Source organism: Dendrobates tinctorius, unplaced genomic scaffold (assembly GCF_039654945.1).
Source record: "Dendrobates tinctorius isolate UK_male_01 unplaced genomic scaffold, ASM3965494v1 ptg000075l, whole genome shotgun sequence".
Lineage (NCBI taxonomy): Eukaryota > Metazoa > Chordata > Amphibia > Anura > Dendrobatidae > Dendrobates > Dendrobates tinctorius.
In genome coordinates, this window is record NW_027361743.1 from 19,140,027 (window position 1) to 19,166,106 (window position 26,080).

Sequence of the window (26,080 nt, forward strand, 5' to 3'; positions counted from 1 at the left end):
ACTATGTTACTTTTGACTCCGCAAAAACTTTTACTGTTTCTCTTATTCATTCTCGTCTCGACTATTGTAACTCTCTTCTAATCGGTCTCCCTTTTACCAAACTGTCCCTCCTCCAATCTGTCTTGAATGCTGCAGCCAGGATCATATTCCTCACTAATCGGTACACTGATGCCTCTACCTTGTGCCAGTCATTAAACTGGCTTCCCATCCACTCCAGAATCCAGTACAAACTTATTACCCTCACCCACAAAGCTCTCCATGGCTCAGCACCATCCTACATCTCCTCCCTTGTTTCAGTATACCACCCTACCCGCGCCCTCCGTTCTGCTGATGACCTTAAGGTTAGCATCCTCAATAATCAGAACCTCCCACTCCCGTCTCCAAGACTTTACACGTGCTGCGCCAATTCTTTGGAATGCACTTCCCAGGTCAACATGATTAGTCCCCAATCCCCACAATTTTAAGCGTGCCCTGGAAACGCATTTATTCACACTGGCCTACCGCCTCAACGCATTAACCTAATCTATCCCTGTGTGGCAGAGCCAAAAGTTTTACCATAACCAGGTTCCCCGCATCATGTTCCCACATGCTTTATGCATCCATTAGCCCTCTGTGTCTGTACTGTTACACACTTAACATTATGGCTGGTCCATACAATCAGGGCAACTGTTACCACCCACCTTTCGTGTCTCCCCTTTTTCCTCATAGATTGTAAGCTTGCGAGCAGGGCCCTCTTTCCCCTTGGTATCTGTTATGATCTATGTGATTATTGTTATGCTGTAATGTCTATCGTCTGTACAAGTCCCCTCTGAAATGTAAAGTGCTGCGGAATATGTCGGCGCTATAGAAATAACATTTATTATTATTCTATTATAACTTCCATACCGGGGATCTCTTTAAGAAAGCCTGGGATCAGAACCAGAGCGCTGAGTGGATTTGCCCTGACTTCCATACGAATGATCCCTTTAATAGAACCCTGGGGTCAGAATCGGAGCGCTGAAAGATTTGCCCTAACTTCTGTACAGGAGATCCCTTTAAGAGAGCCTGGGGTCAGTACCAGAGCATTTGAAGGCAATTGCCCTGACTTCCATACCGGGATCCCTTTAAGAAAGGCCTGGGGTCAGTACCAAAATGCTGAGTGGATTTGCCCTAACTTGCATACCAATGATCCATGGGAGGGGGGGATTCATTTCTGTCATGTGCTCTGTGTTCCTTTCTGGGGGGGGGCAGACAATGGCTGGGAGCTTATGTTCCTGGGGATGCTAGATTTCTCCCACCATGTAAGTGTCTGCTGAGGTGTTGTCATGCAGTGAGAAAACTGTTGGTCATAGCAACCAATCACAGCTCAGCTACTTTTAACCAGCTCTGGTGAAATGAGAGATGCTTAGTGATTGTATGCAAGGAAAACTGTTGATCATAGCAACCAATCAGAGCTGAGCTTCTTTTGAACAGCTCTGGTGAAATGAAAGATGCTTTGTGATTGGTTGGTGACACACACATACATACATTCATTTTTATATATATATAGATGCAGAGCTGTGTGTGATTACAGTTGGAGAATCATACTGTGATGACCCCAGTTCTTTACTGGAGGAACTGAGAGCGAGGGGAACCGTAGGGTCATCATACTGTGCATGTGGTGGAGTTCACTGTAGGGGCATCATACTGTGTTTTGGAGCACTTTTGCTTGCATCATACTTTATCTGTTTTATTCAAGGTTTTTTATCCTTTGACATTACATATTTAAATTAGGCCATTGGGCCATCGGCTTTTTACTGCTGTTACATAACATTATACTGTATTATTTCACTATAATTCCAAACGTTAATCGTTTTATTTGATAAGGAAAAAGTTCCTCAATGGTAGACATTTTTTTTAACAAATATCATGGTTGCCCTGCAACTTTCTGCAAGCTTTTAACTTTGGCCCTCTGTGTATTTGAGTTTGATATCCCTGCCTTAAAGGGTTTGTTTTCATCATGATAGAGGGTTAAAATTGCAAAGAGGTTGTAAAAACAAACAACTTTGCAATTTTACTTTTGATTAAAAATCCTCTCCATTCTCAAGAACAGACCTTCACTACAACTGGTGGCTAGTATCTTAGGCTTGGAGTGCAGCACTTACAAGCTCTTTGATATTGACTGTATAGCGCGCTAATGTATGAGTTGTCTTTCTAATCTAAAATCTCAGTATTCAGGGCTCTTTGTGAAAAATAAGTGGGTTTTGGATTGCAGTTTGGTCTCTAAAAGGCTTGCCATCACTGCCCTAGATTCATCCGTATTTTAGATGAGTCGCGCTTCCAAGTCTATGGTTGCACAAAACAAAATTGGATCCCATGCAGATCATCTGTATAGCATCTGGATTTCTACTGATACATTGTCATTATTAATATAGGAAATTTTATGTGTTCCCGTAAATTTTAACCCCTTTCTGTCATGTGACGTACTATCCCGTCCATGTGCCCTGGGACTTAATTCCCAGGGACGGGATAGTACGTCACAGTGATCAGCGCCGCCCACGTGGTGAGCGCCGCTGATCGCGGCCGGGTGTCAGCTGATTATCACAGCTGACACCCAGCACAATGTGTCAGGGGCGGTCAAGAACCGCCCCCGATACATTAACCCCTTGCACACTGCGATCAAACACGATTGCAGTGTACCTGGGGTTAAAGGAAAGCATCGGCAGGGAGGGGGCTCCCTCCGTGCTTCCCTGAGCCCCCCACGGCAGCGCAATGTGCAGTGCTGCTGCGGGGGGCTCTTTCCCTGCAGGTCCCCGGATCCAAGATGGCGACGGAGACCTTCGGGGGCGTGCAGGGAGCTGGCTTCCTCATGCCTGCAAAGCGCAGGCAAGGAGGAAACCTGCACACTGCCTGTGACAGATCGCTGATCTGTCACAGTGATCTGTGATGCGACAGATCAACGATCTGTCACAGGACAGTGATGTCCCACCTGGGACAATGTAATAAAGTTAAAAAAAGTGTAAAAATAATTTAAAAAAAAAAATCGCTAAATAAATTAAAAATAAAAATATTCCCTAATAAATTCATTTTTGGAAAAAAAACAAAAAAAAACAAAAGTACACATATTTGGTATCGCCGCGTCCGTAACGACCTGCCCTATAAAACTGTCCCATTAGTTAACCCCTTTAGCGAACCCCTTAAAAAATAAAAATAAAAAACGAAGCAAAAAATAATGATTTATTATCATACTGCCGAACAAAAAGTGCAATAACGCGCGATCAAAAAGACGCATATAAATATGCATGGTACCGCTGAAAACGTCATCTTGCCCCGCAAAAAACGAGCTGCCACACAGCATCATCAGTGAAAAAATAAAAAAGTTATAGCTCGCAGAATAAAGCGATGCAAAAATTATTATTTTTTATATAAAATTGTTTTCATTGCATAAAAGTGCCAAAACATAAAAAACGACATAAATGAGGTATCGCTGTAACCGTACTGACCCAGAGAATAAAAGGGCTTTATACCAGCCAATTCTGCGTTGAAAAAGTCAAATGGTGCCCCTTCCCTTCCAAGTCAGACCTCATCTGGAATATTGTGTCCAGTTTTGGGCACCACATTTTAAAAAAGACATCAACAAACTGGAGCAAGTTCAGAAAAGAGCGACCAGAATGGTGACCGGTCTGCAAACCCTGTCTTATGAGGAAAGGTTGCAGGATTTGGGAATGTTTAGTTTGCAAAAGAGAAGACTGAGAGGAGACTTAATTGCTGTCTACAAATATCTAAAGGGCTGTCACATTGTAGAAGGATCAACTTTATTCTCATTTGCACAAGGAAAGACTAGAAGCAATGGGATGAAACTGAATGGGAGGAGACACAGATTAGATATTAGAAAAAACTTTTTGACAGTTAGAGTGATCAATGAGTGGAACAGGCTGCCACGAGAAGTGGTGAGTTCTCCTTCAATGGAAGTCTTCAAACAGAGGCTGGACAGACATCTGACTGGGATGATTTAGCGAATCCTGCTTTGAGCAGGGGGTTGGACCAGATGGCCCAGGAGGTCCCTTCCAACTCTACGATTCTATGATTCTAAGTTCTGCCATGCACCCAAACAGTGTTTTACCCCCTCATATGGGGTATCAGCCTACTCAGGACAAATTGCAAAACAACTTTTGGGGTACAATTTCTCCTGTTACACTTAGGAAAATAAAAAATTGGGGGCAAAAATATAATTTTTGTGGAAAAAAATGTTTTTTTTTATTTTCACGCCCGGGCGTTATAAACTTCTGTGAAGCACTTGGGGGTTCAAAGTGCTCACCACACATCTAGATAAGTTCTGTGGGGAGTCTAGTTTCCAAAATGGGGTCACTTGTGGGGAGTTTCAATAGTTTAGGTACATCAGGGGCTCTCCAAACGCACGACACCCGCAGACCATTCCATCAAAGTCTGCATTCCAAAACGTCACTACTTCCCTTCCGAGCCCCGACATGTGCCCATACAGTAGTTTTCTCCCACATATGAGGTATCAGCATACTCAGGACAAATTGGACAACATCTTTTGGGGTCCAATTTCTCCTGGTACCCTTGGGAAAATAAAAAAAATTGGTGACTAAAAGATCATGTTTGTGGAAAAAATACGATTTTTTTATTTTCACGCCCGGGCGTTATAAACTTCTGTGAAGCACTGGGGGGTTCAAGGTGCTCACCAGACATCTAGATAAGTTCCTTAGGGGGTCTGGTTTCCAAAATGGTGAAATTTGTGGGGGTTTTCACTGTTTTGTTACATCAGGGGCTATCCAAACGCGACATGGTGTCCGATCTCAATTCCAGCCAAAAACGTCAAATGGTGCTGCTTTCCTTCCGAGCTCTTCCATGCGCCCAAATAGTGGTTTACCCCCACATGTGGGGTATCAGCACACTCAGGACAAATTGCACAATAACTTTTAGGGTCCTGTTACCCTTGGAAAAATAAGAATTGAGGGTGAAAAGATCATTTTTTGGAAAAAATGATTTTTTTAATTGTACCGCTGTACGTTATAAACTTCTGTGAAGCCCTTGTTGGTTCAAAGTTCTCACCACATATCTAGATAAGTTCCTTGGGGGGTCAAGTTTCCAAAATGGGGTCACTTGTGGGGGGTTTCCACTGTTTAGGTACATCAGGGGCTCTCCAAACGTGACATGGTGTCCAATATGAATTCTAGCCAATTTTGCATTGAAAAAGTCAAACGGCGCTCCTTCCCTTCCAAGCTCTGCCATGCGCCGAAACAGTGGTTCCCCCCCACATATCAGGTATCAGCGTACTCAGGACAAATTGCACAATAACTTTTGCAGTCCAATTTCTCCTGTTACCCTTGGTAAAATAAACAAAATTGAACCTGAAGTATTTTTTTTGTGAAAAAAAGTTAAATGTTCATTTTTTTTTTTTAAATATTCAAAAAATTCATGTGAAGCACCTGAAGGGTTAATAATCTTCTTGAATGTGGTTTTGAGCACCTTAAGGGGTGCAGTTTTTAGAATGGTGTCACTTTTGGGTATTTTCTATCATATAGACACCTCAAAGTGACTTCAAATGTGATGTGGTCCGTAAAAATAAAATGGTGTTGCAAAAATGAGAAATCGCTGGTCAACTTTTAACCCTTATAACTTCCTAAGGAAAAAAAATTTGGGTTCCAAAATTGTGCTGATGTAAAGTAAACATGTGGGAAATGTTACTTATCAAGTTTTTTGTGTGCCGTATCTCTGTGATTTAAGGGCATAAAAAATCAAAGTTGGAAAATTGTGAAATTTTCGCCAAATTTCCGTTTTTTCACAAATAAACGCAAGTTATATGAAGGAAATTTTACCACTAACATGAAGTACAATATGTCACGAGAAAACAATTTCAGAATCACCAGGATCCATGGAAGCGTTCCAGAGTTATTACCTGATAAAGGGACAGTGGTCAGAATTGTAAAAATTGGCCTGGTCATGAACGTGCAAACCACCCTTGGGGGTTAATGGGGATAAATGTAAGGTCATGCACTTGGGTAGAGCGAACAAGATGTATAATTATGTGCTTAATTGTAAAACACTGGGCAAAACGATCACTGAAAAAGACCTGGGTGTATGGGTGGACGACAAACTCACATTTAGTGGTCAGTGTCAGGCAGCTGCTGCAAAGGCAAATAAAATAACGGGATGCATTAAAAGAGGCATAGATGCTCATGAGGAGAACATAATTTTACCTCTATATAAGCCACTAGTGCGACTACACTTAGAATACTGTGTACAGTTCTGGTCTCCGGTGTATAAGAAAGACATAGCTGAACTAGGGTTTGTTCTCATCATGATAGAGGGTTAAAATTGCAAAGAGGTTGTAAAAACAAACAACTTTGCAATTTTACTTTTGATTAAAAATCCTCTCCATTCTCAAGAACAGACCTTCACTACAATTGGTGGCTAGTATCTTAGGCTTGGAGTGCAGCACTTACAAGCTCTTTGATATTGACTGTATAGCGCGCTAATGTATGAGTTGTCTTTCTAATCTAAAACCTCAGTATTCAGGGCTCTTTGTGAAAAATAGGTGGGTTTTGGATTGCAGTTTGGTCTCTAAAAGGCTTGCCATCACTGCCCTAGATTCATCCGTATTTTAGATGAGACGCGCTTCCAAGTCTATGGTTGCACAAAACAAAATTGGATCCCATGCAGATCATCTGTATAGCATCTGGATTTCTACTGATACATTGTCATTATTAATATAGGAAATTTTATGTTTTCCCGTAAATTTTAATAACTGCAGATGTATAAAAATGGATGCCATACAGATGACAATACACATGAAAAATTGTCCTATTTGTCTGGATGAAAATTTGACTATTTTGTGTATACACTTATGTGAACTTAGCCTTTCCAAAAGCCAATTTGGGGCATTTTACAATAGCAGCAAAATAACTAAGATTCCTAAAATCTTAATCATATGGTGTTTGTTTCTTTGCGTTTCAACATTTTCGTTGCGTTTTTTTTTAGTCGTTCAGTTTATTGCATCAAAATCGCGTTTAAAAAAAACCCATAAAAAAATCATCAAAAATATGACTAATGCATGCAACGTTCTTCCTGCCAACGCTCTTTTTTTATGCGGGGTCCGCGGGGGGGGGGGTTGCAAAAAAGCACTGTGTGAGCAAACCTTTATTTGAAAGCTACAAGATGGAGAGCTAACACTGTCCCGAGCAACGTCTGCTTTCTGTAAAGGTTAAAGCGGCTGCATGCTTGGAAGGTTTAGTTTAGTATAAACACAGGAGATATTTCAGGTATGTTATTAAGCGGACAGGAATACACAGACTTGGCTTTACTTGCTCTTTCCTATTCCTGAAGGCATGTATGGGAATCCTTGTACATTCCTCTGGCTGCACATCTAATTGAGCTTTTCGGTGTGACAACCGCTCTCCTGTTCATGAAAAACAATGAGAAGTTGTCATTGTCGGTGGAGAGTGCCTATATTTTGCACTTCTTTGTGCCTGGCAACGAGATGATATTCATTACTCGTGTCCTCATCCTGCCCTGTTCTGTTCATCTATTGAGTTTTCTACTGCGCTGTTCTCAGGCCACCATCTTTATCCGATATACAAGATTGCAGGAGCCAATTCAAGGGCTACTACTACGACTATCCGTCCAAGATTTTTCCACCTGCTTGCATACCAGTAAGACCTGTTCATTTCTGTATCTTCTCTTTCAGGTTGAGAATGTGGATCTCGTCACAGCTCGTGAGTGGTTGCAACATAAAACACGGAAACCCAATGGTAATCCAAGATTATAAAACAACTGCCTGCTGAATACCCGAAACTGGATTCACTATGAGACCAAAAACTTTCCCCACCACCACGTATTCTGGAAACAGCAGGCAGAGACTGCAGGAAATCCGTGAGGGATTGAAACAGCCATCCAAACCACTGGCTCAGGGTTTATCTATTGGACCTGCCAATGATGGCCTAATGGACTCCAAAGTTATTTCTGGCAAAGATGCAGGTAGACAGCAACAGCAGCAGCTTCGACAACCGGCCAAGTTTGCACCCTACCAGAAGGCTCTACGAGAGATCCGCTACTCTCTTCTACCCTTCGCCAATGAATCTGGAAACCTTGCATCGGTAGAGGTGAATAGACAAATGCTGCAAGACCTGGTGAAAGTTGGCTGTGATCAGGTACGCTTCAGGCATGTCTTCAATAAATGTATTATTATATTCAGAGAATGCTTAGTGCACTTTCATGGGGTATGCCGGTCACTTGATGACTGTCATGAGCCAAACTTGCAGCTAAATCATTGAGGAAGTTGATGATCTAATAGTATGGTGAAATTCATTATTTTATTATTTACCAATCTCGAGCCATAGTGACTTGATGGATGAACGATCTATAGGAAGATCGATCTTGTGCAAGCCTAGATAGGTCCACCAGGGTCTTCTCTGCCGTTATCTACATAGTATATCAAGCGATCAGGTTGATGGTCTTCTTCTTCGCCTTGTTCCTTCTATTCTTCCGACCACGATATCAACTCGTCTGATATCAGGCAGCATGGCCACTCTTTTATCCTTTATTTTTATGTCTTTATTTTTTTGCAAAAGCAGCGCCACACGTGTTTGCAGGTTGTGTGTGGAAATGAAACTCTGCCCATTAACTCCAAGGGAGTGGAGCTGAAATACATTATACAACCTGAGAACGTTTTTGGAAGAAAGCAGCCATTATTTTTCTAAGTGAATCCTGCCACAAGCGCGTCAATAATCAGTTGGACTCAAAAATAGTCAAATTATTATCCGATTCGTTGTGTTGGGTAGAATAATTGACCTCTGCAAAATATATTTAGATGGAAATGAATGGGACACCACACCGCACATTCTGAAAAAGATCAGATAGCAAATCGGGTCATAGGGTTTCCAGTGGAAAGTGTCACTCTCAGCTAAATTCACTGCAGTGATGGCATGTGGGGGATGCTTAAATATATTGACCAGATTGTACAAATTCTCTTCCAAAGATAAAGCAGTCTCTCTCCTAACCAGGCTAATCCAAGAGCACTCCGGGGTCCAGGGGTATTTAAAGTCTGAGGTCTCGACACTGTCTTCAAGAGGAATCCAGAATGGCCGGGATGTTTTCTTGCTAAGCTGGTCTGCACCTACTAGATCTTGTCATGTGCATTACATGATGCTCTTGGAATTTAAGTGTTGGCTTATCTTTCTTTTTATTGACTGCATTCCACCATTCTTTTGATCTTTGTGGCACTGGTTGCATTTTTAGAAGTTTTTTACTTGATTGTAGTCTCCAAGTGTATCTCTGAGTTAATTAGTAAATATAAATGCAGTCTGAAGCAAATGGCCGTGTTATGTATAGCACCTCTTCACTTCGGAGCAGCGGCCTCCAACTCATGCATCACCAGCTGTTGCCTGCGGCAGTTGGGGCATGCACGCTGGGAGTTGTGGTTCTGCATCAGCTGGAGAGCTCATGGATGGAAACGACTGGTTTAGAGAATACGTGGCGACATGTACCCTGAGGTTTCCAATCACAAAGACTCAAGCCTCCATAAATAGATACCTATGACGGCTGCCATACAGTAGAATTCATCTTCATTAATATGGTTGGTCTTAAAGGGACTCTGTAAGCACAGAATGACTGTTTAAACAAACTACAGGCGCTCGGTGCACCGTCGCGGGGCCAAACATTTAAGTGCACCTTACCACCGACTTGTTTTCCCTATATCTCTTTCGCCCTCTTCTTTGATTGACAGCTCTGGCTTATTGAGTCAAAGAAGGGTGCAGATGGAAGGAAATCAAGTAGGTAGGAAGCTGCACTTAAATGATTGGCCCCGCCACGATGCACCGAGTGCCTGTACTTGGTTTGAACAGTCATTCTGTGCTGGCATAGTCCCCTTTTAAGGACTTCAGATCCTAGAAGAATTAAGTGTCCTCAGATATACAAGCTGTATGTATCTCAAAACCGTATAAAGAATAACTTTGCGAAAAAGGAAATTTTCATTCAAGAGTATTTAGACCACCCCAATGCTATAAATCCTTCTGATGTCTAATTTTGAGCAGGAGATGCTTAGTCTGAGACCTCGGTCTTCTAGGCCGAGAGTTATGTTCCACTTCTGCCCCAAATGTATAATTTTGTTTGAAGTTCAAAATGTTGTTTGGAGTTCATAATCTTTTTAACAAAAGTGAACATTTTGCCCAGAATTATTATTCTGAGATTGACAGCGGAGCTGTCCAGTATTTATCAGGCGAATAAAAGTACTATTTCTCGTAGTGCCCATGTGACGCCAGCTTGTTAAATGATTCATAAATTGACATTGGGACTTTGTAGGTTTTACTTTGTTGGTGGGGCTGTCTAGAGTTTGGAAAAGAAAACATAGAGAGGTCCTAGTGTTTCGTGACAAACATTTCATCAATGCTAGTAATGTCAGAGGAAGCTGACTGACAATAGTCCAGGGTTGGACCTGTTCCTCTCCACGTTTCCCCCTTCTTCCTCCCTGAATATCTTCTATTTCTGCTGACTATAATATAAAAAGGTGGACATTGACAGATGGGAGAACAAGTGCTACAATTGTGTGAGAGATAGTTTCCAACCGTTCTGGATTCAGAACACATGCAGGAATTGTGGCTGTCGAACAACCGGGACGATTTGAGCATTTTTTTTCGAAAACACAGAAAATACACGATTAGTACATAAGCATCACTAAGGCTAGGTTCACATTAGCATTTGGGGGCTTTGTGGAAGGCTGCGTACGTCCTCCGTTAAGCCCCGCCTACTTCCACATGCTTTTGCATGCGTCCTGCATACCTATCTTTAACATTGGGTACGCAGGACATGCAGATGTATGTGGATGTGCATCAAAACGACGCATCTGCATGTCCTGTGTACCCAATGTTAAAGAGAGGTTTGCAGGACGCATGCAGAAGGATGCAGAGCTTAACAGAGGGAGTACGCAGTCCTCCGTAAAGTCCCTGAACGCTAATGTGAAACCAGCCTAATACTTACCTTTCTCTGACTTCATCACTCTGTAGCTCCTCCTCTTCCTGGGGGGTGGGGACGCTTCTCTCTGCTCAGTGCATAAATTAAATTATATATCCACTGCTTCTCCTGTGATCAACTCTCACTGGGACTCAAACTCACATCTCCATGTTTACAGGCTTCAGCTCTGCCAAAGAGCCACAGCTTATAATGATAGCATTTCTTCTGATGGCAACACCGCAGAAGAAATTCTAGCACAGGCTTCCAGTATCCGTTGTTTCATATGCTGCACATCTCGTATCTTCACAGCATAGACAATTGCTTTCAGATTACCCCAAAGATAAAAGTCTAAGGGGGTCAGATCGGGAGACCTTGGTGGCCATTCAACTGGCCCACGACGACCAATCCACTTTACAGGAAACTGATCATGTAGGAATGCTCAGACCCGACACCCATAATTGATGATGTGGTATATGGGGTACAGAGATAGTGGGGCCATTCTTCATCAATGGAAACCTCAATGCCACTGGATATCTGAAATTGCTCCATGATGATGTGTTGCCCTCTTTATGCACTGAAGATGGCACGTTCCCTGAGTTTTTCCAGCAAGATGGTGCACCACCACATTATGGGTGTCAGGTCCAAGCATTCCTACTTAGACTATAATTTCTTCTGCAGTGTTGCTATCATTGTGTCAAGAGTGGGAGAAGAGGGTTGCATTGACAAGCCAACACAATGGGCAGCACTTTGAACATATTTCATAAGAGGTCATAAACTTGTAAATAACTCTTGAAAGAATAAAGTTACGTTAAATCCAAGCACGCCATTGTTTTTCTTGTGAAATTCTCAATAGGTTTGATGTGTCACATGACCCTCTTCCCATTGAAAGAAATAAAGTTGGATCCAAAATGTCCGACTTCAAAATGGCCGCCATGGTCACCACCCATCTTGAAAAGTTTTCTCCGTCCCGTTTTATCCATATAAATGGCCCACCCTGTAGTTTGGACAATTTGGTAATCTTGACCTCTAGTGCATGCAGTGACTCCAGGAGCAGATTATCCATGTTCATAGAAATGCATTGTATATATAAAAATGTATTTCTATGGTCCCTCTATACTGAGGTGAAGAAAAAGATTTAATTTGCTCACGTAAAAATAATAAATAACAATTACAAAAAATTCATTTTCTCTATTTTTGTGAGTCGCCCCATTTTTAATGTTTTTTAAAATATTAAACATTGCAAATTTGCAAATAACACAGATATATTTGGTGTACCTGTAATCGTAACGGCCCCCACAACACAGAAATAAGATTATTCATGGGAATCGGTAAAAGACATAAAAAATAAAAAAAAGTTGTGATTAATATTACTCTATTAAACCCATAAAAAATGTAATAAAACTTCACACAAATAAATGCTGTGCTCTTTCTGCTGCTTTTTTCTGCAGGTGTATACACCAGACGATGCAATAACAATCTCTGATTATTGTGTGCTTGCGGAGTTTCTTTTATGCATTTTCCCACTTATTTGATGCAATTTTGGTGCAGATATGAGGCAGAATTTTTAACTCCTTTTTTAATATTATAGAAAAGCTTTGATTCTGCTCTTAAAAATACAGCAGTGTTTTTTTCATGCGTTTTTTTTTTTCTCCGGAAGAAGCCTATAGAGAAAATTGCTCCAAAACCGCAGAGTTCAGCAACGTGTTTAGATGCACCGAGGGGGGAGATCTCATGGAATCACATTTTCTTAACAATTTTAGACTTTGATCACATGTAAATATTGCATATTTTCTGCACAGAAATTCTGCTGTTTAACTGTCCAAGCAAAGTGGATGTGATTTCATGAGAACTGCACCCCCTGTGGTCTAAAGCCGCTGCTGAACTGTGCGGTTTTGGTGCTTTTTTTTCCCTCTCTCTTGCTTGACCGGACAAAACAATACCGGAGATATCAGTGTCCTTGTGTGTACTACTTGCGGCACACATGTAGCTGTGGCGCCCCTGAGGGTTCAGTCGCCACAGAGGTGCTGCACCTCCTCCTGAGGTGTGGTACCCCACCATCCAGGTAAGGTGGAGACACCTGACCACGCTCCAGCACCCCACACCACAAAGTAGTGTAGCAAAGCACCTTCGGCGGCTCCCTGCTTGGAGTATAGCATTTCACCACTTGGTGGCTCCCTGCTTGGAACACGAAACGTGCTGGGAGGTGGGTGGAGTTTAGTTCACACAAAAGAGCGGGAAGAGTTGAGTCAGTCAGTCAGTCTTTCATTCAGTCAATGAGTGAGGATGTAGAAGGACAGAGAGTGAGAAAGAGAAGATCCCCGGGAGAGGGATGGAAGAAGGAAGTGCTGCAGCAGGTCACAGTGATCTGGGTCTGCTGGCACAGGAAAGAGACAGAGAAAGGAAGCTTGATTCTCCATTGGGAAGAAGGAATAGCACGGAACGTGAAGAGAATAAGAGAACAAGGACCAGGGTTAGAGGAGAACCCTTTTCAAGTTCTAAGCGCAAGGCCGGGGTCCGGTCCCCAAGGTTGTACGGCTACTAATGGTCCTGCAGCAGACACCGGAGGAATAGAAGTAGTGACCACTTTATTCCCACACAAGACTTGGGGGCACAACAGCAACCTATTAGTGAGCCGGGACTTAGTAGCAAGGAGTCCCCGAAGCAGGCTGCAGCTGTCTGCCGTACAAATAGTGTTCATAGGAACATCTGACAGGAGGAACTCCAGTGTAACTCAGTACTAGGAGTACTTCATTCAAAGGCGCTATAAGAGGAGACGTTCAGAAAAGGCACATATGTTGGCGGAGTGTTGGAAAGGAGTACTTCATCTTGCCTGGAAGTTGGCTGAGCTCCTGACCCGGAGGACACGGCACGGATGCGGGCACCTGTACCTGCAACAGACTGTGAGTAAAGCTTTGGAACTACATGCCCTGGTGTCCTCCACTTATTCCTGCGCCAACCTGCCCAGCACTGCTACATCCCTTGCGCCTGACACTACACCATCTAAGTGTCACTTCACCTACAATGCCCTGGGACTACAGCCGTGCCTGTGGAGGGCTATAACATCACTGCTGCACCACACCATCTGTCCCAGAGGATCTGTCTGCAGCGTCGGCTTACATCTCTATTGCCGAACACCACAGGTGGCGACACAAATCACTTTTAAACTTTCACCAACATAAGCACACTGAAATATTCCCCTTTTACAATGGGCGCCCAGGGTCACGGGCCGGGTCCCAGCTGCCGTGACATCTCCCATTGAAGCTCATCGGGCCCGGGCCTGGGCCCGCCCTGGGTGTGAAGGCGTCCCATAGCAACCTTGTGCCCCATCAGTACCACACGGACGGCCGCCGGGGAAGAAGCGCTACTGTAAGCTCTGTTCCCCGGTGGCAGGTGCTGAAGCCGGCTGTCATTCTCCCCTGCCCTGCCGGCGGCCGTCTGAGAGGGGAGCGGGCACCGGGGAGTCCATAGGTGAGTGTGGGCGCCCGGGGCTGAAGGACAGGGCTGGTGTCTGGCACCAGGTGAGAGGGGAGCACACAGCGGAGGATTCCAGGAGGGCTCCAGCTGCAGGAGCTCTGAGCCTGGCTCCTCCATCGCTGCTGTGAGTCATGGAGTCTTGCAGACAGGAGGCAGAGCCGGGCGCGGTCTCGCTGAGCTCTATGCCGGGAATTCCTGGAGGAAATCTCCCGGCGGCAAATCAGGGGAGAATGGCAGCCGTCTTAATCACATGCCGCCAGGGAAGAGCGCTTACAGTAGCGCTTCTTCATCGGCGGCCGTCCTTGCACACGCAGAACAGTGTACACTGTTCTCCATGTGCACATGTGCGGCACGTTTTGCGGCCCGTGTGAAAATGGACATGTCTGCGTGTTTTGCACATGGACACATGGTCCGTGAAAACACACTGACCTGTGCATAGACCCATTCATTTGAATGGGTCTACGTGAGTCAGTGTCTCTGGTACGTATGAAAACTGTCAACACACGTACCGGAGACACTGACGTGTAAAAACGGCCTTAAGTGCGGAATCTGTACTACAAAAAAAAAAAACATCCCTTTCTTTCCTGTTAAATATTCAAATTTAATAAAAATTATATATAAAAAAAACACATTAAAAACGCGGGTTCACATCTGCACCAATAATGCATCAAATAAGGGGGAGAAGATTGTTATTGTGTAGTTTGGTTTCAGATCCTGCAAAAAAATTAAACAGTATTTCTATAATGTGTGAACATGGCTTACAGACACAAAAAGCTGGATGTCATATAGTGAAGCTGTCAGAGACACCGCACTACACTTGCTCATAGAGCCAGTGCGCGTGTCCTGAGTACAGAAGCAGTGCTAAACGAGGTACAGGAGGAATAAACAGACGGGAGGTCAGACAAAGCCAAAGGTCATACACAGGATCACAGTACAGTACCAGGGATGAGACAGAGCGGATAATCAGGGCCAAGCAGAGATCAAAACCAAACAGACATATAAGGTACCAGGCAGAATCCAAAGCGATATCCAGAGAACTGACCAAGTCATACACAGAGAATCAAGTAACCAGAACACAGCACAAACACACTCAGGGGTCACCACACAATGCCAAGGGCGAGAGTATAACTGACAGGGATGGGAGCGTCCTGAGGCTATAAGAAGCCTCCCCCAGAACCAGGGAGAGGCCACAATCATAGCCCCAGGTGTGCAGGAAAGCCTGCATCGGGATCACAACCTTTAACACCAGAAATGCCAGTCATCAGCACTGGTTCCAAACATTAACCCCACGTGTGCGAGTCAAACCCGCACTGAGATCATGACAGTACCCCCCTCTCAACGGGGGGCCTCTGGACCCCCAGGCTTGCCTGGGTACTTAGCATGGAAAGCCCGTACCAGGCGATCAGCATGCATCAACCGGGCCGGCACCCAGGACCTGTCCTCCCGTCCATACCCCTTCCAATGAACCAGGTACTGTACCGACCGCCGTACCAACCTGGAATCTACGATATGACCAACCTCGTACTCCACCTGCCCCTCGACCAAAACAGGAGAAGCAGCAGACTCGGAGTCTCCCCGGACTGCTTCAAAAGGTTTCAGTAGAGATTTGTGGAAGACGTTAGGGATCTTGAAAGAGGGTGGAAGGCACAGCCTATACGCCACTGGATTGATTTTTTCCACAATCTTGTACGGGCCAATGAATTTGGGTCCTAACTTGGCTGACGGAATCTTTAACTTAATGTTTCGCGTGGAGAGCCAAACTTTCTCTCCCACCCGAAACATGGGACCAGGTGTTCGTTTCCTGTCCGCGAAATACTTATACCTGCCTTGAGACCTGGATATACGCCGCTGGACTTCTGCCCATGTATTTTTTAACCGCTGAACAGAGTCCTCAGCCCCGGGGCACCCCGAATCCAGACGAGAAAACTCACTGAAATGAGGACTGAACCCATAGTTAATCAAGAAAGGGGACCTACCAGTGGATTGACTCACCCGACTATTGAAGGCAAATTCAGCTAACGGCAGTGCATCGCACCAGTCACTCTGTCTAGCAGAGGTTAGACACCTGAGGATCTGTTCCAGGGACTGGTTAGTGCGCTCCGTCTGCCCATTGCTCTCAGGATGGTATGCAGACGAAAAGGACAGAGACATACCTAATTTTTTGCAGAAAGCACGCCAAAACTTAGCCACAAACTGCACACCACGATCAGACACCACATTCAGGGGTACCCCATGCAACCGGATCACATGCTGCACAAACAACCTGGACAACGTCTCAGCTGACGGTAGTGCGGACAGGGGTACGAAATGAGCCTGCTTAGAAAACCTGTCCACCACTACCCATACCACTGTATTACCCTTAGATGGAGGGAGATTGGTAACAAAATCCATGGATAAGTGAGTCCATGGCCTTTCGGGCACTGCCAAGGGTATCAGCTCCCCTGCCGGCCGGCTATGAGAGCCTTTAGAATGAGCGCAGACCCCACAACCAGCAATGAATTTTTTTATGTCCGAACCAAGGGTAGGCCACCAAAAGATCCTAGCCACCGCCAGACGTGTGGCTGAAATACCAGGGTGAGCACTCAGCTTGGATTCATGGAACTCCTGCAAGAGTTTCAGGCGAAGTTGCTCTGGGACAAACAACTTCCCCTCCGGCTTGGCCGCCGAGGCCTGCGACTGGGCCCCCTGAATCTCCCGTTCCAATTCAGATGAGACCTCTGCTATCACAACCCCAGGGTGAAGAATGGAGGACGGTGGCTCAGGGGGCGACACCGGCTGAAAACTGCGTGATAAGGCGTCAGCCTTGACATTCTTAGACCCTGGACGAAATGTAATTGTAAACTGAAAACGGGAAAAAAAAAAGTGACCAACGGGCTTGTCTGGGCGTTAGTCTTTTAGCAGACTCAATGTACGACAAATTTTTGTGATCCGTGATCACCGTAACCGGGTGACTGGCCCCCTCCAAAAAGTGCCTCCATTCTTCAAACGCCAATTTGACCGCAAGAAGCTCTCTATTGCCTATGTCATAATTTCTTTCCGCAGCAGAGAACTTCTTGGAAAAGAAAGCACATGGCCTGAGGTTGGTTAGAGTGGCAGGCCCTTGGGACAACACCGCCCCCACCCCCACCTCAGAGGCATCCACTTCCACGACAAATGGTTTGGACGGATCTGGCTGCACTAACACAGGAGCAGACATAAAACATTTTTTCAGCGTCGCAAAGGCCGCTTTTGCGAGCGAGGACCAATTTCTCACATCCGCACCTTTGCATGTTAGATCCGTGAGAGGTTTGACCACTTGCGAAAACCCCCGGATAAATTTGCGGTAATAATTGGTGAACCCCAAGAAGTGCTGAAGACCCTTAAGATCTCGGGGTTGCACCCAATCCGCAATGGCCTGCACCTTCTTGGGGTCCATGCGAAAACCCTCACCGGATACAATTAACCCCAAAAAGGACAACTCTTGTACACAGAATACACATTTTTCCAATTTGGCATACAAATGATTTTTTCTCAGCCTTGGGAGCACAGTTCGTACATGTTCCAAATGAGAATACTTGTCGGGGGAATATATCAAAATATCATCTAAGTAGATAACGACAAAACGACCAATGAGATCCTAGAATACCACGTTGATGAAATTCTGAAATATGGCAGGGGCGTTGGTAAGACCAAACGGCATGACTAAATTTTCAAATAGTCCCTCGGTCGTGAGGAACGAGGTTTTCCATTCATCCCCCTCTCGGACCCTTATCAAATTATATGCCCCCCGAAGGTCCAGTTTAGAAAACCACTTTGCCCCTGATAGTTGGTTACATAAATCGGGAATCAACGGAAGGGGGTACGTATTCCGTACAGTAATTTGATTAAGCTCCCGGAAGTCGAGACAGGGACGTAACCCGCCATCTTTTTTCTTTACAAAAAAGAAACCTGCCACCACAGGTGAGACTGAAGGACATATGTTTCCTTTGCGCAGACTTTCAGTAATGTACTCCTTCATAGCCAAGCGCTCAGGACCGGACAAATTAAACAGACGGGCTTTGGGTAATTTAGCCCCCGGGACCAGCTCAATAGCGCAGTCAAAGGGTCTATGTGGCGGTAACGTCTCGGCCTCGCTTTCGGAGAATACATCTTCGAAGTCCTTCAGGCATTCCGGAATACCTTCCAGCTCGACAGATGATACAGACACAGATTTAACAGGTTCAACCAGCAGTGCGGCTTTATCATATAACTCAAAATCATTAAACCCCCATTGTACAATCTCCCCCGTTTTCCAGTTAATAACTGGGTTATGGTGTTGTAACCAGGGCATGCCCAACACCAACCCTGCAGGTAGATTGTCCAGCACAAAACAACTTATGTTTTCCACATGAGTAGCGCCCACCCTGAGCGAAAACACATCAGACATAAAGCGAATTCCCTCCTTAGTGAGGGGAGATGAGTCAATGGCCATCACCTTGATCGGAACCTTGAGCCTAACTGTCCCTATCTTGCAGTGTGTGACCAATTGGGAGTCAATAAGATTAATAGATGATCCGCAGTACACAAAGGCTGTAGAGGAAAAAGAACTACCATCCACAAACAGTTCCACAGGCAGTACTACTTTAGAAAACGAGGAAAATGGTACCTGAGGGTCTGAGCAGCCTCCCCGTTGACTACCCAGACCTAGTCGTTTCCCGCTGACCGGGTTTGAAGACGGGCAATTCGGGCACTCCCTTTTCCAATGTCCCGTTTTACCGCAGTAAAAGCATAACTGTTTGTCCTTCCGGCGTTTCCTCTCCGTATCCTTCAGGGAGAGGGCGCCTACATCCATGGGCTCAGGGGCAGTCTCTTTTCCACTGGGGAATAATGGAGTATCCACCTGCATCACCCCTCTGGCCCGCAGCCTGCGGTCCATCCGGACGGCCTGGGTCATGGCGTCCTCGAGAGAGTTAGGTGGGGGATGTAACGCCAAGGCATCCTGCAGCCGCTCAGACAAGCCTCTGCGAAAGAGTCCTCGGAGTGCGGCGTTGCTCCAAGAGACCTCTGCCGCCCAGCGGCGGAACTCAGAACAAAACCACTCAGCTGTGTGTTTCCCCTGAAAGACACTCATCACCATGTCCTCTGCCAATCGCACTCGGTCAGGTTCATCATAAATGTGCCCGAGGGCCTCAAAGAATGCGTTCACTGACATACGTTCAGGAGCAGAGGAGGACAGAGAGAAAGCCCATGCTTGCGGAGCCCCCCGAAGTAGGGAAATAATGACCCCCACCCTCTGGAACTCATCCCCGGAGGAGCGGGGCCTTAGAGAAAAAAAAAGCTTGCATCCTTCTCTGAAAGACCTGAACTCCTTTTTATCCCCTGAGAAAAGGTCTGGTAATTTGACCGGAGATTCGGGGGATGCTAATGACACATCCCTACCCCCAGAACCAGAAGCCCCTGCATCGACAGCCCCCTGCACAGTAACCACCAACAGTTGCTGGGTATGGGCCATCGTGCGTTGTTCCACATTGAGCTTATGGAACATTTGGGTCAGGTGCTTGACCTGATCAGCCAAGGCTTGTATGGGATCCATGAGGATAACACACTTTTTTTTTTCCTTCAGAAAAAAAAACAACAAAAAACTGAAAGGGTCAGTTATAATGTCAGAGACACCGCACTACACTTGCTCATAGAGCCAGTGCGCGTGTCCTGAGTACAGAAGCAGTGCTAAACGAGGTACAGGAGGAATAAACAGACGGGAGGTCAGACAAAGCCAAAGGTCATACACAGGATCACAGTACAGTACCAGGGATGAGACAGAGCGGATAATCAGGGCCAAGCAGAGATCAAAACCAAACAGACATAGGAGGTATCAGGCAGAATCCAAAGCGATATCCAGAGAACAGACCGAGTCATACACAGAGAATCAAGTAACCAGAACACAGCACAAACACACTCAGGGGTCACCACACAATGCCAAGGGCAAGAGTATAACTGACAGGGATGGGAGCATCCTGAGGCTATAAGAAGCCTCCCCAGAACCAGGGAGAGGCCACAATCATAGCCCCAGATGTGCAGGTAAGCCTGCATCGGGATCACAACCTTTAACCCCAGAAATGCCAGTCATCAGCACTGGTTCCAGACATTAACCCCACGTGTGCGAGTCAAACCCGCACTGAGATCATGACAGAAGCTACACAAATATGATCACTATTGCTCCCGGATGTACATTATTCACATTTGTAAAGGGATTGAGAAAATAGATAAGGAATAGCCAGTATTGTAAACAGGGGTCGTGGAGCGTAAAAACTGTGGAAACTGGGACCAACGGGTCAGGGGCCCGCCGATGCCAGCAGAATCGGGGGGGGGGGCAGGGGAGCAAACGGACAATAAGTATTTATTTATTAAATCAGTGCCCATACTAGTACATGAATGACTATATGGGTGCATTATACTTTATGGATGACTATGGGGGTGCATTAAACTCAGGGCTGGCGTTAGGGGCAGGCAGACTAGGCAGCTGCCTAGGGCCCCTAGCCAGTGACGTGCCGCTAACAGCGGCACACCACATGGCCGCTATGTGACCCGTGAGTCAGGGAGCCCAGCAACAGCGCCGCTCCACCTTTCCCCCCTGCGCGCCACATGCAACTATATCAGCATCATAGATGCCAATACAGGTGAAAGCAATAATGGAGGAGAGAGTGTCAGATGATGCTCCCTCCCCCATCATTCCCCTCTGCTTCTGACACAGCAGGTGCGAGATGACGTGACTGTGCCGTTCAATGAAGCTGCTAAAACACTCTGCAGAGCCTAGAGCAGCAGGGGGAACGAGGTGGAGAGATGAGTATTGTATTTTTTAAAATATCACTGAGTAGTACTTGGTGGCCATAATACTGTGAGGCTGCATTATATTCTATGGGGGGCTCTATATATACTCTATAAGGGAGCTACTTTATATTCTATGGGGTGGATGCATTTTACTCTAAGGGGGGGCTGCATTATATTCTATGGGGTGGCTGCATTATACTCTGAAGGGGGCTGCATTATATTCTATGGGGTGGCTGCATTTTGTTCTATGGAGTGGCTGCATTTTGTTCTATGGAGTGGCTGCATTTTGCTCTATGGTGTGGCTGCATTTTACTCTATGGTGGGGCTGCATTTTACTCTATGGAGTGGCTGCATTTTACTCTATGGGGTGGCTGCATTTAACTCTATGGGTTGGCTGCATTATACTCTATGGAATACTATGGAGTGCATTATAATATATGGGGGCTGCAATCTACTGTATCAAGAACTATGGGGAATGTGTTATACTATGTGAAGAACTATGGGGTGCATTATACTATGGGAAGTGCATTTTACTACATGGAGGACTATGAGGAGTGTGTTATACTATATGAAGGACTGAGGAGTGTATTTTGATATATGAAGATCTGTAGGATGCATTATACTATGGGGACTGCATTGTACTACATGGATGACTATGAGGGGTGCATTATACTATATGGAGGACTATGGGATGTGCATTATTCTATATGGAGGACTATGAGGTGTGCATTATACTTCATGGAGGACTGTCTTACACATTATACTATGTGGAGGACTATGGGGTGTATTATACTAAACAAGCAAAATGCTTTCTACTCATCAAGTGACTGGATTGTTTATGCCAGAACAAAAATCATTGTTCTGAGCAGCACATTGCCCGGGGAAAACTGCAGCTATGCTGCTGCTAACATGATACTGTATGGGAACAGATTGATTTACTAGTGCTCGTTCTGTCTCCATCATTGTTTCTCAGTTGGTGTAAAGAGGCCGGAAAACAAGCTTTGAACGACTTCAATTTTGTTGATCACACTTGTTTAGCGGCCTGAAATCAGCACATGTAAATACAACCGAAATGTTTCTGTGTGATGGTGCAATATGTTAGCATTTGGAGCCCCATTTTAAACTTTTGCCCAGGGCATCACTTTGCCTAAAACCGTCCATGATTATACTTATTGGGTGACTATGTGGGTGCATTATACTTTATGGATGACTATGGAAGTGCAATATACTATGGGGTGCATTATAATATATGGATTACTATATGATGCATTATACTTGATGGATGACTATGGGAGTGTATTATTCTTTATGAATGACTATGGGGGTGCATTATGTTAGCATTTGGGGCACCATTTTAAACTTTTGCCCAGAGCCCCACTTTGCCTAAAACCAGCCATAATTATACTTTATGAGTGACTATAGGGAGAGCATTATACTTTACGGATGACTATGGTAGTGCATTATACTTTATGGTTAACTATGGGGTGCATTATACTATGAAGGTGCATTATACTATATGGAGTATTATGGGCTGTGCATTATATTATATGGATGACTTTGGGATGTGCAGTTTATTATAGAACATCTCTAGAATCTGCCCTTTTCTCACTATGAAACAACAAAAACCCTCACTGCTGCATTGATCCACTCCCGCCTGGATTACTGCAGTGCTCTATTAATTGGCCTCCCCGTCACTCGACTATCCCCCCTCCAGTCCATACTTAATGCAGCGGCCAGGATCGTCCATCTGGCTAATCGGTACTCGGACACGTCCGTTCTTCACCAGTCCTTACATTGGCTGCCCATTCATTATAGGATCCAATTCAAAGTACTTGTTCTCACCCACAAAGCTCTCCACAGTGCGGCACCCCCTTACATTTCTTCCCTCATTTCTGTCTATCGGCCTAGCCGATCGCTGCGCTCTGCAAACGACTTTCGACTAACATCTGCACTAATCCGTACCTCCCACTCCCGACTCCAAGACTTCTCCCGTGCTGCTCCTATCCTCTGGAATGCTCTACCCCAAGAAATCAGGACTATCCACAATTTGCATAGTTTTAGGCGCTCCCTCAAAACACACTTGTTCAGAGCGGCCTATCACGTCCACTGATCAAAGTCATTCTCTGTGTAACTGTGCTTGTGTAGCCCATTCACTATCTCCATCCATCCTTCACTCCCTCAAGATGGCTGGACCTTCATTGTAAATACACAATTGTAAATACACACCTGTACTTTGTATCTCCCCCACCTCATTGTAGATTGTAAGCTCTCACGAGCAGGGTCGTCTTATTTTGCTTCAATTATTGTATTGTTAACGTTGTTACTTATGACTTGTGTCTTGAAACTGTTAAACTGTAAAGCGCTGCGGAATATGTTGGCGCTATATAAAGATTACTATTATTATTATTATTATTATTATATGGAGGACTATGGGATTCATTATACTTTTACTATGGGGCCATATGACTTGTATGTACACCCATTGGAGAGTATAATGGTTTATTTACTTTTATACAAGAACAGTGGCAGAATGAGGGACATATACCATCATGGAGCCAGGATAAGGGCCATATATACCAGGATGGAGGAAGTATATATATATATATATATATATATATATATATATATATATATATATATCTCTGCAAAGTCATGGTGCACTTTTGACCAGTCACATGAAAGTATACAAGTATACCAAGATCCCCGGATCTGACGCCCTTAGACTTTTACTTTTGGGGTTATATGAAGCAACCTGTGTACATTGAACGTATCAACGACATTAATCACTTAAAACAGAGAATCACAGAAGTTATTCACTCTGTTAGGCCGGTTTCACATGTCAGTAGCTCCGGTATGTGTAGTGACAGTTTTCTCACTTACCGGAGACACTGACACACGTAGACCCACTAAAATGAATGGCTCTATGCACATGTCAGCGCGTTTTCATGGACACACGGTCCATGTGCAAAACACACTGACATGTCAGTGTTTGTGGGAGCGTACGGTCCGCAAAACATGCTGAACATGTGCACATGGAGAACAGTTCACACTGTCCTCCGTGTACACGGGACGGCCGCCGGGGAAGAAGCGCTACTGTAAGCCGCTGTTCCCCGGCGGCTGGTCCTGAAGGCTGCTGTCATTCTCTCCTGCTCTGCCGGCAACAGCGAGCAGGAGAGAAAGAATGAAAGAAAACCTGACATGGGGTCCCCCTCTGTTTGTGAACCAACCCAGCAAAACTCACAGCTGGGGGCTTCTATTCTCAGGCTGGTAAGGGGCCATTGATCTTTTAATAAAATAATAAACCAACAATATCCATACCTGTCCGGCGATCAGTCACATCCCACGGCGTAATCCATCTCAGGGGGTTGATCAGTTTACAGCCGGAGCGCTGCTAATGTGTCCGCTCTGACTGTAAACTACTGGGGAATGAATGGGAAGCAGCTGGCACACGCTCAGTAACTAGCGGTGACGTCACTGAGGCTGAGATCAATGGCCCCTTACCAGCCTGAGAATAGCAGCCCCCAGCTGTGAGTTTTGCCGGGTTGGTTCACAAACAGAGGGGGGCCCCCCACGTGGGGTTGTCATTCATTCTTTCTCTCCTGCTCGCTGTTGCTGGCAGAGCAGGAGAGAATGACAGCCGCGTTCAGCACCAGCCAGCGGGGGGAACGTGTGCCACACAGATGTACCACGTATCCACACGGACACGGATAGCTCCGGTACAGTTTTTTCTGATACCGGAATTATCTGGACGTGTGAGACTGCCCTTACACCAGACATCCTTACCCGTGTGTGGCAAGAACTTCACTATCGTTTGGATGTGTGTAGGGTAACAAATGGAGCCCACATCGAACTGCACTGAATAGGTATGAAACTGGGAGAGCTTCTCTTTTAATTGGAGCAGATTTCACATTTCTATCATTTTTTGTTGCTTTCCAGTGACTGATCAAAAGTGCACCATGACTTTACAGACACTGTATTTTATTTTTTTATTCCTGATTTGTCTGATTTGGGGTGAGGGGGGGTTCAAATCCTGCATCGGGACCGGGGCCCATCTGTATCTAGTTATCTAGTTACGTCACTGATTGTAGTACTAGATGGACATAAAAAGATTTTCTCCCGACACCCACTTGTTGGAATAAAGCAAGACGGCCACCTCCTGGTGCAGACTGAATGGTAAGGACTCTTCATCCGGCTCTATGGATGCTTTGAAAACAGCCAAGTAAGCAGTGCCCACTTTGGAAACCCCCATTCCAAATGCTGCCTTGGCTGATCTAGGATCGAGGTTTTCCAAGTCCTGTAATTTAGAGTAAACCTAATTTATAATTATATTATTTTTCTTGGGTGCATGCCGTATCTTAGCTGTAGTTTTCACATTAATATCTCATTGCAGTGTTAGCAAGAAGTCTTTATCATTTACTTTTTCTGCCTGTCTATAATTATTTGCTGCCAAAAGACACAGAAAATGTGACTGTAATGCTAAATCATGGCGGATGCATAAATCCATATTCTCCTTGCTTGTTGTATAATTTCTCCTGCGGCACCATATTTGTGCCAAGGGCGTAACTTGAGTCAGTGCAGGGGTTGCAGTTGCAAATTGCACGGTGACAGTGACATTCATTGACAACTACTAGTTGCAACATCACAATGCGACACCATGATCTTTGAGCTGCACCGCAGGTTACCATGTAGCCCTAGGCTTATGCTAACCATCCACTATCTCTCCTTACTCCCCCTATAAACAGCGTAAGGGCTCCTCCACACATCTTACAAAATTTATCTGGTTTTTTTTTTCATGGATGACACTCGTTCGTAAGATAGTCTATGGAGCAGTTCACGTGTCCAATTTTTTCCTCTGGCCGAGTGGTCCTCACAAAGGTATGGAGATCCATCC

General features: G+C 45.0%; 1 protein-coding gene across 2 annotated transcripts in view; it reads left to right on the forward strand.

The window, feature by feature from the left end:
• Nucleotides 1-26,080, forward strand: part of LATS2 (large tumor suppressor kinase 2) — a 93,444-nt gene that overhangs the window by 16,041 nt on the left and 51,323 nt on the right. For both annotated transcript variants that reach the window (XM_073583045.1, XM_073583046.1), the window contains exon 2: nucleotides 7,670-8,132. In XM_073583045.1, the coding sequence (XP_073439146.1) occupies nucleotides 7,788-8,132 (345 nt within the window). In that variant the 5' untranslated portion in view covers nucleotides 7,670-7,787. The remainder of the gene's footprint in view (nucleotides 1-7,669; nucleotides 8,133-26,080) is intronic.